We start from the raw sequence: 19,260 nt of genomic DNA, 5'->3' as shown, positions 1-19,260 counted from the left end.
CAAATTTAACCTACCCTAGCCAGAGGTCCACCCCACCCCCTAATGTACAGCAGATCGACATCCACTAACCCGCTTTTTTTTAGAATAGTAGGTCGCGATTCCAGTTTCTTTTCAGTCTGCGTGCAGGCTGGTTAGGGAGTTAAAAAATTATAACACATTATAAGTGTATTTTAAGAGTGATTTTAATAATATAATTCTTTTATTTCAAAAAAAATCCAGATAAATAAAACTATTATAACTTATAAATGAAAATATTTAAATGATTTAAAATATATATAATATTTCTATTATGAAATAAACAAAAATAAAATTCTCCCTAAAAATACCTATAACATCTAAGTAGTTGAAAACTATTATGAGGAATAATAAATATTAATTATTGGTAAAGTATAACAAAGAATATTGTAATCTAGAACTAAATATGTTCTGTGGTATATACAAAACTGTTAGAAGGTCTCGTAGATGAAGTTTTATTTATATTAGGTAGATAGCTGATGTTAATGTTTAAGACAACAATCAAGCATACAGCATGGTGTTATTTGCTTTATTGATCGTATATATAATGTTGGTGGATTTGTAATTTGTGAAAATGACACCAAATGTATAATGAATTGAAGGATTTTGATTTTTTTTAGATTCTGTTTATTAATGATTTTATTTATTTGTGGTAATAAAAAAACAAAACTATTTACACAATATTCTACGGAACTTCAGTATTAATTTTTAAATAAATTTTAAGTTAGTTACATCATGCAGCAAATTTATATAAAATAATTTAGTAATATTGTTATATTATTATTAGATATATAATATATATATATATATATATAACAAAAAAAACATTAAATGGATATTTGTACAGAAATAGAGTCTCAAAAACTACTGATATTTCAAATAGCTAGATATAATAAGACATATAAGATAATATTATATACATAATATATTGATTTATTACAGTAAATAACTTGACGTAATGTATTAAAACTGTACCACTGAACTCAAATTGAACTCATTCATTAAACCATGTCTATGACCTACCCAGCTTTGATTACTTAGGTTTACACAACTACTTCTACACAGCAAAGTGATTTCCTCGGTTTTCATTAGGTTCATTAATAATTTAATATGTTAAATTAAGTCCTGTAGATTTATCAAGTATGATTCAATAAAATCTATGAATGGTTAACATTTAGATTTTTTAATAGTAGGATAAAAAAATCTCGCTAAGTCGCATATTTGTAATCATTGATAAAAAGTAAATACTATTTTTTTAATTTTTTTATTATGTATTTGTTAAAAGTTGTTTACAATATTATGTTTATATAATATATTGCTATCAGTATTATCTGACTATTATAGCTTGGCAATTAAATAATTTATTGTATTTTTTGTGTCAGCCCGATGGTCAATGTTTTCGAGGATCTAAATTATAAAATAAAAAAATAAAATATATTACGTCATAACTCATAATATATATTTAAGGGGGACAATGCTACATGATCATTTAAAAATAAGCTTACATTGTAGTAAGTATAAATACTATAAATTAGTTTACAATATAATATTTACCTTATTATCCTTCTTTTTATTGTCATTCTTAATATCAACAAAATACAATCTATAGATTTTAAATTTATTTTAAAATAAGTTACCAAGTTTATAAATATCCTATTGAAACGCATAGATATCCACGAATAAATTAAGCATAAAGCATAGGGGCATGTACCAGTTGCCCAAAGTACCTTTTTTTATACCTATTCCCCCCGAACTACCTAGAGAAAAATATACCAGTTGCCCTCACATGTTAATATATATACGATTACAATATATAGCCCGTAAAATAAGGGAGGTAAATATACAAATAATAAATAAATTATGACAAAAATTTATAATAAATAATTTAATTATAATACTAAGTGGCTAATTATGTTTTTTTATAATAATTGCTAACAGATTTTTTAAAATCTAATCTACTTATATTTTTGTTTTTGTATTTATTTATAAAATCCTCGATCCTGGATTTTTTGTTTAAGTATGTGCGATTTGTAATATTTTTAATTTTGTTTTCACTGCTTATAGAAATGTATGTATTTGTTTGTACTTCTTTTATGGCATTTACGAAAATAAAAATATTAGGATGTGCACTAGCACTACTAAAGTTCCTCGAAAATGACGGAGAAATGATTCGCATGCATTTGTAGTCCTTTCTGAATCAATTGAATTCATAGCCCACAGTGAAGGTGGAAAAGTCGAACTTAAGGAAATATATGGGTCAACTAAATAGTCAGAAAATTCAACTAATTTTTCTGATAAAGGCTGAATTGACATCAGATCCTCAACAAAACAATCGTCTACTTCACTAGAGGGTAGTAATGAGAGACCGAAAATTAAGTGAAGCCATTTTCCAATATCTGAATTTGGATCCATATAATCCGGCTTTAATCCTAACTGTTGTATGCGTTTCCACCATGACTGATTTGGATGAAATCTGCACCCCACGACTGTAATTAATGGCCAAACAAATTTAGAAGCTACATGGATACTTTGTTCAAAATCGGATACAATAATTGACGAATTGGATTCAAGTTCAAAGCCAGAACATTTTTCTTTTAACATATTAAATAATAATTCATACGTTTTCGATGATTTGTTAGGCAGTAATGAAAACACTAATGGAATATAATGTATTAATGTCCATTTTTAACACAGTGTATTGTAAAAAGTTGTAAAAAAAATTTCGCATAGTATTCAAATGTTCTGTCTACGAAAATATTATTTCGAGTACATAAAAATTTTAAATTTTATTCTATAGTAAAACATACCATATTTTCTATCTCGTTGTTATATAATAGAAAATTCTCACCTTTGTAAGTATTTAATTGTAATAGTGATAATGCTGAGTGAACTTCAAAAATATATTTTGGAAGTGGTGGAAGTGTTTTTCTTCTTGCATGATAAATGCTTCTGTGAATGGAGTTTACATCGTTTAATGTTACATTCACGATATTTGATTAAACTTCTTCACGTATTAATTTTAATGGGCGTTTGGAAATTTCATCCACAGCTTTCCGTTTTAAATTATTGGAAATGGTTACTTTTGTTAAATTTTTACGCGGTGAATGTTTGTGTTCGATAACCAATTTTAAAAGCACAATTTCATCTTCACTCATAAACAGCTTTGATGTACATGTTTTTATTGTACATCGCCATTTCACACCAGCTTATGTAATGCGATCTTTATAAAAAGTATAATTACCTATTTAAAACTAACAAAATATTGCCCATTTCACTATACACTCACGTAATATTTTCCATCGTGTTAATAACGTCAGTGCTTTTAGTCTATTAAAATGTACCTATCAAAAGACGTATCATCGTACGTGCCTACATCGTATCATATAATAATTTCTAACAACCATAAAAATACTAATAAAGATATAATAAATGATAATAACAAGCGTATCCCGATAAAGCCTAATATAATAATTGACGTTAGGTAATCGGCTGTCCACTTAGACGCGTCTAAAATCCGCGTTTTGGTAAAATCCTTGCTTTGCACCAAATAGGCTATTATTATTAATACAATTTTCATTTTATCCATCTTATTTGTATAATATATAATATTTGATACAAATTATATGTGATTCCAATCATATGAATTTGTTTATTGACATTTGTATATTTACCTCCCCTATTTTAGGGCTATATATTGTAATCGTGTATATATTAATATGTGAGGGATACTGGTATATTTGGTTGAAGGCAACTGGTATATTTTTGAAATCTTGATAATAGTTGTGGGGGATAACTGGGGAACACCCAAGCATAGTACCTTTACAATTAAAATTAAGTTGGTATAATATGTGTGCTATTTGAATGAAACATAATCAAACACGCTAATTTATTTTATTTTTGTATTTGATATGAAATAATTTGAAAAATGAATTATACACAAAATAAATCAAAAGATATAACCAGGATTGATAATTATGTTCAGCTTTATGAGGATTCTAACAATTTAAGCAATTTGGGTTGTATTCGCAATTCCAGTAAACCATATTTACATATCGTGTTTTAGACCCGGATTAAGGTGCACATACTCAAAATAGAGATAGTATTTGAGGATTATTAAAAAGGGAAAATAAGAGATTTCCTAGTGGGTCCGTAATTTTAGGAATTCTTATTTGGCTGTATTTATGTGAATAAATCGTCTTCTCATCGTACCCATTTAAGGCTATTTTCAGAAACATTGCAGAATTTTAACTTCTAACATAATTGTTATAGTTTCATTACTTTTTTCATACTATTTTTTATATCAATGTTTATTTTCAAAATTTTTTACTATAATATAAACTATTTTTATTTATTTTTGATATATAACTTTATCTTTTATACAATTCAATGTATTAATAATCTTATAATGTTTATATTAGTATTAAAAAGGAGAAAGTATAGTATTTTCATAATTAGAATTTTATATACTATTATAACAAAGTAATAATAAGTTAATAATTATGCACCAATAAATATTGTCTTCAAATTCATGCAGTAATGTTCTCGCATCATGTTGATTCATAAATTATTTTTTGATTTTTAATCATTTTAACCCTGATGTGTATTTGTAATGAAATCTCGGTGATAAACTGACAACTACACAGGGATCGGAAATTATGTCTATTTTATTCTAAGATATAGATCAAAATAATTGCATACATTGTAAAATAATAACATAATAATTCTATAAATGTATTTATTATAACACCATACCTAGGTTTTGGACAGCTCGATAATACTGTGTACTAATGTCCATCATTGTGTTGTATGTAGGTAATAATTTACTATAATATATTTGCATGTTGAAAAATCAATTTTAATAAAAATAATGGTTTCAGGTGTCTTGGGTACGAAGGAGAGATTGGCATATACTGAGCTCCGGAGTGTTGACGTACATAAATGACGGACGTTTTCGCGTGTTTCATTCAGAGAAAAGTGATGACTGGGACTTGAGGATATCACCAGTAGCCAAGATTGATAACGGTACATACGAATGTCAGGTAAATTTTGGTTAAAATTATTTTATCATAACCATCATAACCATCATAATCATTGTGGGTTTTTTAATTAGAAACAGTTTATTGCGGTGAAATTAAAAAAAAAAAAACTATCTAGGTATATGCTCGTGATAATGGACTGTCTGTAAACTTATACGTATTATTAAATTACTATTCAATACAGTATTAAATTAATTCGAGATAAACCTTTTAGAAACTATTTGTAACTCCGTATTAGAATAATGGTATAAATTACATATTTAATTTATGAAAAGCTTTTCTCTTGTTAAATAAATCGATAACTTTATGATAATGGTTTATTCATTGATAAATATTGAGGACATACTATTATAATACTATTTAGGGTTTTCCATAATATATTTCTAGTGCACATACGATGTTTAACTTAACTTTTTTTTTTATTTGCTTACCAAAATTTGGATATATTTTTAAGACAATAAATTACGTGACATGTTATAATAACAAACCACATATATTTTATTGCATTGTAAAATACTTTATGTTTTATAATAACCTACATAAAATTACAATTTAGATAAGTTTTTATATATTGAATATTTTTTTAATTGTTAGTCTTCAATAATAGGTAGTTCGATGAAGTTTTTAATTTTTAATTTAATAAGAATAAGTAAATGATCATTTGGTCTTAAAAGGAATTTTATAATTTTTACGTAGAATATTACTTTTCTGATAAATAAAATTTATCATTTGATAATATTATGATAATATGTTGTGGAAGACCATATTATTCAGATTAAAGTAAATTTATATTTAAAGGAAATCTAATTTTAAATCGTATTAATTAACAAATGTATTATTAATCATACATCCATATTCATTTTTAAGTAAATATAAAATAAATATGTAAATAAACAATTGTGAATTGTATTTGTTATTCAGTTATTAACCAATAATCAGTTTATACACATTGCACTTATGAAATATACCTATATTTTATAATTATTTATTTATACTTAGTCTTATATTATAAAAGAAATATTATTAAACTATATTTAATTTAAATCATTACATTGCTGTAGTAGGTTTGAGAGTTATTTTAGGTATTATATTATATATTGACTGGACAGTACCTACTCATGGGAGGTGGGAGTATAAGATGTTCGTCTTTTATCATAATACTTGGAAAATATGAATGTATTGGCAACAAATAAAATATAAATCAAGAGAAATTAATCTAATATTATACAAAAAAATACAATTATAAGAAATAAGAATTAAGTACAGAATAGTATGTTTGATTTGATTTTTACTATAATAATACTATCCCATAATTATTCCAGCTTATAACACTAAACATTAAGTATCAGTACTTAATTAACTATAATGTGGTAAAACATATTAATGCCTAATGTTTAAATGAAATTGTTCAATTATGAAATTATTTATTAAATGTTTTTAATCAGACATCAATAGGTATTTTATTAAATATTTGATTTATTTTAATAATTGATCTTTTTTTTTAACTATCAAAGATAAAAACCATATTGGTTTGAATAGGCTTTTGTTGTCATAAAAATGTTGATACCCGTGGAGGTGAATTTATTTATGCATATTACAGTTTTTAACATGCGTAGGTGATTATTTATAATTTATAAATACAATTATAAATAAGTATTTTAGTTCTTATATTGTGGACCCAAGTTAGTTTTTGATCGAATGTTAGACCAAGATATTTAAAAGAACGAGAACAAGAAAATGAGAGTACCAAAATTAAATTAAATATAGAAATGTTGCAGACGTAGAAGAATGTACTATGTTCTAGGATTTCAAATAATTTGTATTATGTCACAGTACCTATATTTTTTTTCATATATTACATTCTGAAAGGAGCGCAGAATGTATTGATTTTACAGTGATGTGCATGTTTTTTTTTTTTGTATTTATACGATGAGTAGTCAAAATAATACTTTAATTATTAACTTTGGAATCTTTTAAGGAAGAATAGTAAATCTAGTTTGTGCATTCGGAAGGTCAAAGTTTAGGATTCCCATGTGTTTTTAAAAGCATAAAAAAAATAATGATTTTGGTTATTAGTGTAACTTTTATAACTTTTGAAATTCAAAATAAGGATTCCTATTAATATGTTACACTATAAAAAAAAATTATAAAAACATATAAATGTATTTATTTTTTACAGTCATTTAAAGTTCAAATTAGAACGGAATTACATTATCATACCAAGTGTAAATATTATTGTTTGTTAACTTCTAGAGTAGATATAATTTTATTATATTTTATAGGTACACACATTGAATTTGTAAATCCAATTTTTTTGCGAAAATGAATTTGACATAATGTGCCTAATCGTAAAACACAAATTATTGAAATCATAATATATTATATATTATAGGCTGCCAAATTTATCTTTACTCAGATCTATTTTTGTACCCAATAATTTTATATGATAGAATTTAATAACTATAATTAAATTTATAATTTGAAACATACATTACAGTGACTTTTTTGACATCAATAAATTGAATGTATATCGAAACATTACCAAATTTCTCGATTTTGTATTTTAAATCCAGAGATTTATATTTTATAAGAAAAATGTAAAATATGTTACGTTTTTCACATCATCTTGTAACTAATTTGAAATTCCATTTTTAAAAATTTTTTTTTTTAGATAAAATGTATTTAAATTCCTAAAAATTATTTTTTGATTTATTTTTATAGATCATATTAAATTATTCATTAAATATAAATAATTTTCAAGATTCGTATTCAAAATAAAGTACTGTTATCTAAACAAGAAAAACGCATAAACACAGCTATGCAGTACTAATATATTATAATACTTAAAATAAACTAATTAGTAATTTGTATTGATATAGTTATTTGTTTAAGTAAAATATGTTATAATACGATTGTATTATCATTCCGTATACCAAAATAAATAATTATCATGGGTTGGACTTATCTTAAAAATATATATTCATAATTATGTATTAGCCCTGTTCTCGAAAAGCTTCAACGATATCAAAATAGCAGTTCAAAATACAATAACAGAATCACGAAAACCGAGATGACAGTATAATTCATTTGAATAATGCATGTGCGCTTCATTAGAATTACTGTTTCAACCATCTTTTACTCATTTTAATCCCAAGGTATTTTAAGTTAATATGAGTATAAATTTGTGTAATTATTCATCCACTCAACTCTTCAACTTTATATAAAGGAACAACTTATCGTTTATATCATATAGGTACATATTATATAGTATACAAAGAAGCAATCATATAGGGAATAAAAGTTAATAAGCGAACAACTAAAAATAAATGGCAACGTATTTATACCATTCAACCTACAAAATAATATTATGACGGATAGGTAGGTTTATGTCTGAAATTGAACCAAATATACTGTAAAACTAATTTTATAACCAAAAATAGAATTGAATACCCATACCGGAATTAATTAATCACCAGTCTACTCTGATTTTATGAACTCGAAGTATGACAGTTATATTTTAAGTCAAGGAAAATCATTATTGTACCTACTACAGCAATTTTTTTTACTGTGGCTGAATTTATTTTGTTCGGTGAATTACATATTCGCAAGTATTTTATTAATTTTTTTTTTAAAGTTTTTTTTTGTTTATTCAAAACTTGGGCAGAGTATAATATTACTTGTTAGAATATTTATCTTTTATATCATAATATTATATTACAGAATTGATTTATGGAATACGAAAACTTAAAAATAATATTACATATTGAAGTATATAACTATATTTTACGTTGTTTTGCTATTGATTAAATTATTTGAAAAATATATTTATACATTTATACACATACTACTATCCCATTTCGTCGTTTGACACAAGAGAAAATTTAAAATGATGAAAAGTTTATTGAAACTATGTCTTGTCGAAACGATTATTATATAGGGATTGTTGCTTTAAAATAGACTATTGTATCGAATAAGAATCGTGTTTTGAAAACGTAATAATATATATGGTATTATTCGCTTGAAATGCGAATCGACTTATAAGTTTATTTTATTATCTATAATTTTCTCTAAACTTTAATAGTTTGGTCATCTAGTAAAAATAAAAAATGAATTCAAAGTACCTATAACGTTAATATTTCTGTAAATTTAATTGTTTTGTATTTTTATACTTGATATAATATAATTAAACTTATATTTTATAATATAATATAGTCATTTGAGCTATAACAAGATTAATCATCCTTCGTTTAGCAATTATCTTTGAAAATATTGTTGGATAAAAATAGATTTACTTTTTTTTTCTTCATGAGAACAAAACAACTGTTCTGTTTCGTTTACGTTGACTAAAAATTAACTTCACTAAATACATCTATACAGAAATAATTTAATAAATATAAAAAATTTGGCGTGTCCCAAAAGTAAGGTCTCCATAATTATAATAATCGAAATAAGCTTTATTCAAAATATTTTTTACATGGTTATATATACAGTACTTATGAATTATTTTTCCACATAATCGCCATTTACTTGGATGCATTTTTCAAGGCGCTCTGGAAGTTTTTGTATGCCAGCCTCATAGAAACTCGCCGCCAGCTCCTTATTTAGGTATTGGGTGACTTCTGTCTTCACTTCTTCATCTGTCTCTAACCGTTTCCCTCCCAAATGTTTCTTTAAGTTCAAGAACAAATGGTAGTCGGACGGGGCAAGATCTGGACTATAAGGGGGATGGGAGATCACATCCCAACCAAACTTTTCCAAGAGTGCTTTTGTGTCACGGGCAACGTGGGGTCGGGCATTGTCATGCAATAGACAAACACCCTTCGTCAGCATGCCTCGTCTTCGATTTTGGATGGCTCTGCGAAGTTTTTTCAAAATCTCACAATACGAAGCTGCATTAATGGTTGTCCCAGTTGGCATAAACTCAATCAACAGAACTCCTTTCCTGTCCCAAAAAACAGTGGCCATGATTTTTCGAGCAGATTGCGTCACTTTAAACTTTCTTTTTTTCGGTGAGCGAGAATGTCTCCACTCCAGTGACTGTTGTTTGGACTCAGGAGTGAAATGGTAAACCCATGTCTCATCACCCGTTACTATGGAGTCTAAAAAATCCTCTCCTTGTTCGGCATAACGAGACAAAAATTCTCGAGAAGTCTCAATGCGTTGGCGCTTATGGTCCTCGGTCAACATTTTAGGCACCCACCGAGCACAACATTTGTGATAGCCCATATCATTAAAAAACCTTTGAATGGTGCTTTTTGACAACTCAAATCTTTGTTCGAGATCTCGAACCGTCACTCGCCGATCTTCATGAAGCTCTCTTTCAATTTGTTCTTTCAACTCGTCTGAAATCGAAGGCCTTCCACTTCTTTGTTCATCATGAACTTCCGTCCGACCTCTTGAAAATTCTCTACACCACTTTCTAACATTTTTTAAAGACATGCAACTCGTACCATATGTTTGACAAAGTTTTCGATGAATGGATATTGGTGTTTCACCCGTTGAATGCAAAAATCGAATAACGGCGCGAAGTTCGCATTGAGCATACACGGGAATAGAGGTGGCGGCGGCTGACATAGAAACGTCCATCTTAAACGCGTGTCAGACGCAAACTAAACATCGGATCTAGTTGAGCCGCCTCTCGTTGGAAAGGGTACGACCGACCCTATACAACAGTGTTACCAAATTTTGAAAAATTTATTTATTTATGGCTCTAGGAGCATGGAGACCTTACTTTTGGGACACGCCTCGTATATCAAACGCCCATGTAGTTTAAACTCTCTACTGAGTATAAATGAATACTTTTAAAGAAATATTATAATTAAATACTAAAAGTATGCCCGCAGTGTAAAAAGTCAATAATAATCTAAAGTTTCTGGTTAAATATCTTTGTATTTACTTCATATTCAATTTTGTGGAAATTCTCTGTAAAAATTTAAAATGACTGATTTTAGATTCTGAGCGGAGCGATGAATTTTATTGATTTTACCATGTTTTTTTTTTTTTTTGTCTGTCATCACGTTTTGGAGCAGTCAAAATGCTTCGATTTATAACTTCAGTACCTCGTTCGATCAGAAAGTGAATCTAGTTGGTACTTTGGGGGGTCAAAAGTGAAAAATTCTTAATACTTTTCTAAATAATCGAGAAAAACAAACTATAAATTAAGGGAAAAACGGGAAATTTTACGCACAATCAGTTTTTGACAAAATCGATTTTGGTTTTTGATGTAACTAAAACAAATGACCATAGCTACATGTAATTTTCAAAAAATTTCGACTTAAGTTGAACTATTCATAGGCATTTGAAATTTTCGATCATTATTAATATTTTTCAAATTAATATCGATAAAAATTTATTTGTTAGGAAAAAAAGCTTGAAAATTTAATACAAGGCTCTTAACATATTGTTACAATAGCAGTAAAAAATAAAATAAATTCATATTCACAATTTTTTTTATAAGCATTCAAAGTTTTAATTTTGACAAAATACGTAAAAATCACGAAAGTTCACAAATTATTTTAAGCTAGAAATTCATAAAAAATTTTCTTTTTAAATCTAAGATTTAAAAATTTAATACAAGATTCCTTACAAGTTTTTCAATCTTTATCACAAATAAAAATTCCACCGGAAATTCAAATTCAATTTTTATGAGCATTTGAAATTTAAATTTTTACAACATTGGATTTTCACTTTTAGCGATTTCCTTATTTTGGTGTAACTCTAAAACAAATGACCGCAGATACTTGAAATTTTCATTGAGAGTTTATATAGGCATTTTATATATTTTATAAAATTTTCAAAATATTTAGATTTGTTTTGAGCTGTTTACTGGCATTTTAATTTTTCAACTTTTATAGTTTTTTTTTCTATAAATATCGATAAAAATTTATTTGTTCGGTAGAAAAGCTTGAAAATTTAATACAAGGCTTCTAACACATTGTAACAATAGAAGTTAAAAAATATTAAAAATTCGTAGGCACGATTTTTTTTTATAAATTAAAAATTAGATTAAAATTTTGAATTTTGACAACATATGTAAAAATTACGAAAATTCGCAAATTATTTCAAACTAGAAATTCATAAAAAATTTTCTTTTTAAATCTAAGATTTGAAAATTTTTAATAATCTATAATATATCCTAGACAGATAAACCGTCTTCGCTCAGAATCGTTTTTCGTATACAATGATATAATATCATTGGATTCAAATTTAATTCCATCCATTACAGTAACCCACTTGTAACCTACTGTACAGCAGAGCGACATCCACGATTTACCCGCCTTTTTTTTTACAATGTATTGTTGTTTCTTTAGGAATGTATCAGTTCTTGTAACCTTTAAAAAAACTTTCTTTCAAAACATAAAATAAAAACTCGTTAAAACTATCCACTGGGAACATTATATTTTTTTCCATGTCCTTAACGATTTAAAATAACACCCAAGTCGTAAAATAATAATAATAATTTGAAAGCCATTATTTTTATTTTGTTTACTTAGGTTTTTTTATTTCAAAATTTTTAAAAATCTGATATTTATTTGTACAATATTTATTACATATCTTTCGTTCACATATAAGCTATCAAAACAATAACAGAGCACGATTTATAATATAACATATCTATATGTTTTCAAAATTGTCAGATTCTATATTTCATTATTCAATAACCATGGAATACTAACTGATATAACTTTGTATTGTTATTTGTATGCAAGATGTACTGCAACCTAGAATCCAATGACTTCTATTTTATTATTTTTCACTTACCGGACCTTTATCAAAAAATTTTAACTCCATAGAGAGTTAATGTCAATGGAAAAATTAAAAAAAAAACAAAAGGTCATCCCATCGCATTTGAGTATAATAATTATTATTTTAAACCCAATTGTTTTGTTAAAATAGTATATTTGTTTAGTAAGGAATAATATTGTGTTTAACAAAAAAATGATTTGATCAATACCTATAGTACATAAACACTTAACACATAAATAAAGATTGTATATTTGTAATTTAGGTTCTAAATCCAGAATATAAAGATTATATTTCTTTATATCTATTATATATCAAATTTTCCGTTGTTAAATTTTATTCTTTGTTATTTGTTTAAGAAGAATATAACTCTTAAAATGTATCATTGGAAGTCACATTTATTTATATAAATTCAAAACTGATAATTTTAAACGCACAAATTTTATAATAATATGTTATATTAATTTATAAAATCCTAAATGCTGAATTTAGAAGATATAATGTTTAGTGTAGTAGAATTTCTGGACTAAGGCTTTCAAATATTATGTGGTCGGATAATTTGTTTTAATTTATTGATTTGTGATTTATTGATTTATTGTGTCATATTTGGTTATAACTTATAATAAGTTTGAGCTTGTATGTTATTACTTCATATTTATATACTACACCTAGCGATTTCTATCTTATCTTTTGGTGTGAAGACATCAATATAATTTAAATATAATCAGAAGGACCTGTATTTCATTTGGTGGGGCGAAGTATAAAAAATAGTTACTATTACCACCCACCACTTACATATTTATATTGTAAGTTCGACTATCATAATATAGTCACCCTAATTATAGATAGAGTGGCGAGACGCCACATAAAAATGTGTGTTCGGTGCTACTAGTTGGCACTTGGAATCATATATGTTTTGGAGTCGTGAATACCTATGAACTAATTGAGTCAAATAAAATTCTGAGGACTTTTAAGAATTGTATTATTATGATTTTGTAATTTTATATGTTTATATTTTATTTTTTGTGTACATGTAATATTATTCAATGAGATTTACATACCAGTAGATTTGTAAGTAATTGATATAAACATTATTAGATGGTAGAAAGTTTTTAATTTGACAAAATAATAATAATATAAATAATAATTTTTAAACCATCTGCATTTAATTACACTTGACGGCGTTGTAAATTAATTTAGTGAAATCATTATATAAAGGAAAAATAAAAATTGTAGCAGATAGTGTTGACACCTTGGAGACACTATTTCCACTAATAACATATATAGTTAATAACAAACTATTAACTTTAACTTGAAAAGTCCTATTTGAGAGAAGGTTGTAATTACAATCAAACATGTTTCATTTACATAACATTTTTCGAAGTTTCATGATAACATTAGGTCATCAAGCATCATCATTATTTCCAATAGCTTTATTAAGGAAATCCATGGATTTGTTTACTTGCATTGTTTTTTTAATTGATAGAATTGGATTTTTTTATTTTGTGAGTAGTGCGTTTTATGTCGATATCTAAAACTATTTTTGTCTGAGATTGAATATTTATTTTTTTTCAATGGTTATATTAGTCATTTATTTAGTCGATTGATTCATTTTTGCACATGTTTACATATTGTGTTAAGTGAAGAAATAGTACATTATAATTCATATTATAATGTGTTCAATTTTTATTTTCCTTTTTTTATTAATTAAGATAATTCATCTGTAGTGCTTCCAATTAGGATAATTAATTCCAGAGTCATATTAATATCCAGATGTGTGACCAAGCTAAACGAGGCTCAACACCCCGTGGTCAATTAAACCCTTAACCATGTATTTGGAGCAGTTCTCTCTCATCCTTGACGCGTACTTATTCTTCCGGCGGGTTTTGATTTTCGGGGCCTATATTGAATATTTCTTAAAGAAAAGTTTTCCAATATTATCTAGGTCTTAAAAAAAGGGATAGGTTTCGCTGTTACATTCAAATAAAGCTATTTAAAATTCTTCAAATGGGTTTTTTAGTTCATGTTTGAGTTGCTGGGCTGGATATGGATATCGGGTATTACGTTACTCGTTACGACTCACTTAACTTGGTGCAGAGTAGTGTAGTTATTGTAACATTGAAAGAAATGACAAATGTATTGCATTCAAAACTGGCTCTTAGTGGATTCTTCAATATTTTTTATATGTGTATATATATATATTTTTTTTTTTTGTCTTCAGTTTAGAGAACTATGGCAAAATCCAAACATCTTAAAATTGACAGTAAATAAATGATTGTTTGTAAAGATAATATGCATCTATAGTCTACGTTTTTGATTCACTTTCAAGGGTAAAGTAAGTCATGCATAAAATATCTTCATACTTGTCATTAAATTCAAGTTTATTTAAATAAATCCTGGATGTAAGTCTATAAGCCGTAGATACATTAAAAAGTAAATTGCGGTTCAGTTTCTCTTGAAAAAAATAAAAATATATTGCATAAAGGTATATTAGAATATACCAGACATTTCATAAATACAAATAATGGAATTAAGTTAAAATGTGGTTTGGTTTTTGTTTTTGTTGTGATTATTATATAAAACCATAATATGGTAAAAAAAGCACACAATTATATAGTCTGTTTATGAATATACGTAATATTTGGACAATAAAATATTGAGATTCTATGAACGAGAAAAAATTTACGTCATGCAACATTTATAAATTATTGTAATGATCATTAACAGTTGAATGAGATGGTTCGTATTCTACCATATTATTTTTTATCACGTACTCAAAATAATGATGTGGTCTTTCACAAAAGCTCGACGCACTAAAGAGACCACGATTCAACATACGCATTCGTGCACAAGCCACTTTTAGCAACATCGCTTATTCTATTTTGCATGTTGTTAATTTACGTGGAACTAAGTTTAAACTATTTCAATACTTGGAATGTATGTGAATAAAATTATGTTTAAAAAAAGTACCCGCACTTGATTTAATATACAAATATAATAGTTCGCTATATAATTTGAATTCAAAAAGGGGGTTGCCAGTAAAAAGTTTGAGAAACACTGATCTATATTATTAGACCTTAAATTTTTATTAGTAGTTGATAAAAAATCCTATTGGATAATATTCAAAAATTCAAAGTAATTTTCAGGCTATTACGTTAAATGAAAAAAAACTAATACAATAATTTGTAAACATTAAATTAAAAAATATTATTATTTCTTCATTGAGTGGTAGTAAAAACATTTATTAATTAAATGTATTCATACTTTTTGAGACATATAGCACCAATACATTAGCGCTTATTCTAGTGGGATTCAGTTATTTCCTATGCTACTATAATTATATTTTATTGTGGACATTTTTTTTCTTTAGGTTTTAAAAAAGATAGGTGTAATATTTAACGGGCAACATGATACATAAAGGTAATTTATATTTATGATGAAAGTATTGATAAAATATAAAAAAAATCGTATTTTTTGGTGATACTGTTTTATGTAATATAGTTACAGATATGGATATTGAATACAAATAAATATCCATTAGTGGTTTTGTGATACCTCTATACAATTTAAATGCATATTCGTTTGAGTATGTTACATTTGTTTTAAAAAGATAACATTTTTGTTTAATATAAGATCCAGAAAGATGATGTATATTAAATAAGAATTTTGATGTACCTAGTAGACGCGTAATATTGTCATGAGTTTGTTTTGATGGAACCTGACACTAAAATTTGTTTGTCTTATGATACACAATATTTTTTTTTATTATTTTATAGTTTTGTTGAGATCACCATGAAATAAAATCATTTAATTATTTTTAATACTAAATGGAAATCGCACATGAAAAATTTACGATAATATGACTCAGAAAATGTATTGGGGAAAAAGGTGGTTTGAAGAAAGACAAATTGCTTATATTTAATACCAATATTTTAGTTATCTTTATTTTATATTATAAACTATAATTGAAATTACTGGTTTGTATTATAGAATATTGCTTAATTCAGAATTTAATCATATTAATTATACTTTTAAAAAATATGTAATAATATGTAACAATTATTGCTGTTATTATATTATCATTATTATTATTTTTTTTTTTTTACACGTATTTTGATAAATTGTCAAGGCCTGAAATTTTCTACATATCAGTTTCAGTGTTATGAATATAAATACATTTTTATTGTATAACAAATTATTGGATATTTATTCTATGGTTTCATTTTATTGCAATTTTTCTAAGTATCAGGTTATACTTACATTATTCTTTACTTTATATGGACTTAAAACTTTTTTTCTTTCTTTTTTTTAACACCCTATAGCATCTTAATTTTAACCACCGAAAGTCTTTATAAATACGCCGTGAGTGTGTAAAATATGATAATTTATAAGTAATAAAAATAATAATAAATAAAATAATTACTTAAATATATATATTGTACAAGAACATGTTTGGGATTGTACCACCTATAAGATAGCCCCTTTCCTTAGGCTAACTCACTTAAAGTAAGTCGTATGGCTTCAGATGTTTGAGGTGCCTAATGTCTTATGAGTTGTCTAGAAGTTGTTTGGCAGTCGCATTGGGATGCAGCTCAAGTTGGTTCACATGTTTGTTGGAAAACTATTTGATTTCGCCCTGGATGAATGATATATTCAAAACTCGATGGTTGATTTTATTCCTGTCAAACCTATATGCTACAACAATGGTACGAAGGGTAATATTTTGACAGCGTTTAGTAACTTCGATGTTGGATTTGCTGGCATAAACCTACAGTTGTATTCCATAAGTCCAAATCGGTTTAATAATAGCAACATATAGAAGCTGTTTGTTTGTCAGATATAATGTAGAATGTCTTCCAACTAGCCAGTACTGCTTGCGCATTTGTTCTTTGATTTGTAATTTTTCTGGCGGACACGGAGTTTCCGATTAAGGTGAGAATCCAGATGCTTACCCAAGTATTTAGCTGAATCTTTTCATCGGTTAGTCGTATGGTCCAGCGACACCGAGAAATTTTCAGTTTTTCGTAACGTATAGTTTACGTGTACTGATTTATCGCTATTTATCTTGATTTCCCATATCTTTGTTCAGCGATTGATTTATGTCTGTACGTTTTCAGTCGCAGTCTGTTGATCAATACTTGTTGCTAAAATTGCAGTGTTATCAGCAAATATAGGTGTCATCGAGTTACAATTATTTGGGATATCAGCAGTGAAAATTAGATAAAAAATAGGTTCTATTACATTCTCTTGTAGTACTCATACTCTTGCTGAAATGTTTTTCTAATTTGTTAGCGTATCTTCATGAATAATTCTAAATTGTTTTTCAATAAGTTAAGATTCTAAGAGAGCGCAGCAGGTGTGTGGGAGTTGTTTTTGTAGTTTTATGAGTAATCCTTTAAGCCAAACCTTTCCGAAAGTTTGGGCTACGTCTAAGAACACTCCACAACAATATTTATTTTTTTATAATGCCTTACTAATTACGTTTACGAATAAGTGATACATGAGTACAAAGTCTTTTGATGTGTCTTGTAGCTTTCCATAATGAGCAATCAGTATCATTTGTTGCAGATAAGCTGCTCAGATAAGATTTAAATGTTTTGTTTTTCATTTCATTGATTTTATCTCGTAAGTTTTTATAAATACGATTCCAATTCGTTTTATCATCTGGATGTTGAGTTCTATGCCAGTTTATTCTCACCTTACGCCTTTCGATTATTCTTTTCAGGGGTTATTGGTGATGCCACTTTCGCTGATTCAGCGATGTCGTTGGTTGATTTGTGCTCTACCGTTTTAATGTCTAATGATGGTTATAGTTTCACAGAAAGGATGATGATTTCTTCAAGGATATTCCTAAAATTATCCCAACCTTTTATTTTGTTTGTGAAAAAGATTTTTCGTTTTTTCATCATGATGTTAGAACTTGGTGAGAGTATCACAGGAATATGGTTGGACGATAGTTCTATAAGTCCCTCATCTTCAACATAGACGAAATATTTTTAACTACAAAAAGGTCTAATAGGTCAAATATCTTATTTGGGACAGTAGAACAATGCGTTGGTTTTCTGGGGATAATTATTTCAGCGTTGATAGCGTTAACTGGTTTTAATAGGGCACATCCTTTCTGAGTGATGAGTCTTGATCCCCAGTGAGTGTGTTTTGCGTCGTAGTCTCCACTGAAAATGAATCTGTTTCCTAGCTTACGAAAAGAATCAATGAATTTAATTTCGTCTATGGTTCCTTGTGGTAGGCAAAAAATAGCTGTAACTGTATAAGGTCATTATTTTCGACATTGACACTAACGGTTAGGTTGTATAGTTCCAAGTGTTTTTCAAGCTCGAAATGATTAATAGATTCTTTTATGATTATCGCTGTGCCTTCTCGAGCATTATCACTAGGATATAGAGTAGTATAAATATTATACTTCATAATTTTTAAAACAATCTAAGATGTTGATTAGTGAGTTTCT

General features: G+C 27.0%; 1 protein-coding gene across 2 annotated transcripts in view; it reads left to right on the top strand.

Moving 5' to 3' along the window:
• LOC107166965 (cell surface glycoprotein CD200 receptor 1-like) overlaps positions 1-19,260 on the top strand; it is a 242,660-nt gene that overhangs the window by 155,718 nt on the left and 67,682 nt on the right. For both annotated transcript variants that reach the window (XM_089224621.1, XM_089224620.1), the window contains one exon: positions 4,893-5,054. In XM_089224621.1, the coding sequence (XP_089080747.1) occupies positions 4,893-5,054 (162 nt within the window). The remainder of the gene's footprint in view (positions 1-4,892; positions 5,055-19,260) is intronic.

Source organism: Diuraphis noxia, unplaced genomic scaffold (genome assembly GCF_037042655.1).
Source record: "Diuraphis noxia isolate RWA-SAM2 unplaced genomic scaffold, SU_Dnox_SAM2 contig0003, whole genome shotgun sequence".
NCBI classification, from domain to species: domain Eukaryota; kingdom Metazoa; phylum Arthropoda; class Insecta; order Hemiptera; family Aphididae; genus Diuraphis; species Diuraphis noxia.
The sequence above is the reverse complement of the archived record's forward strand: the minus strand, read 5'-3'. Positions and strand labels throughout refer to the sequence as shown.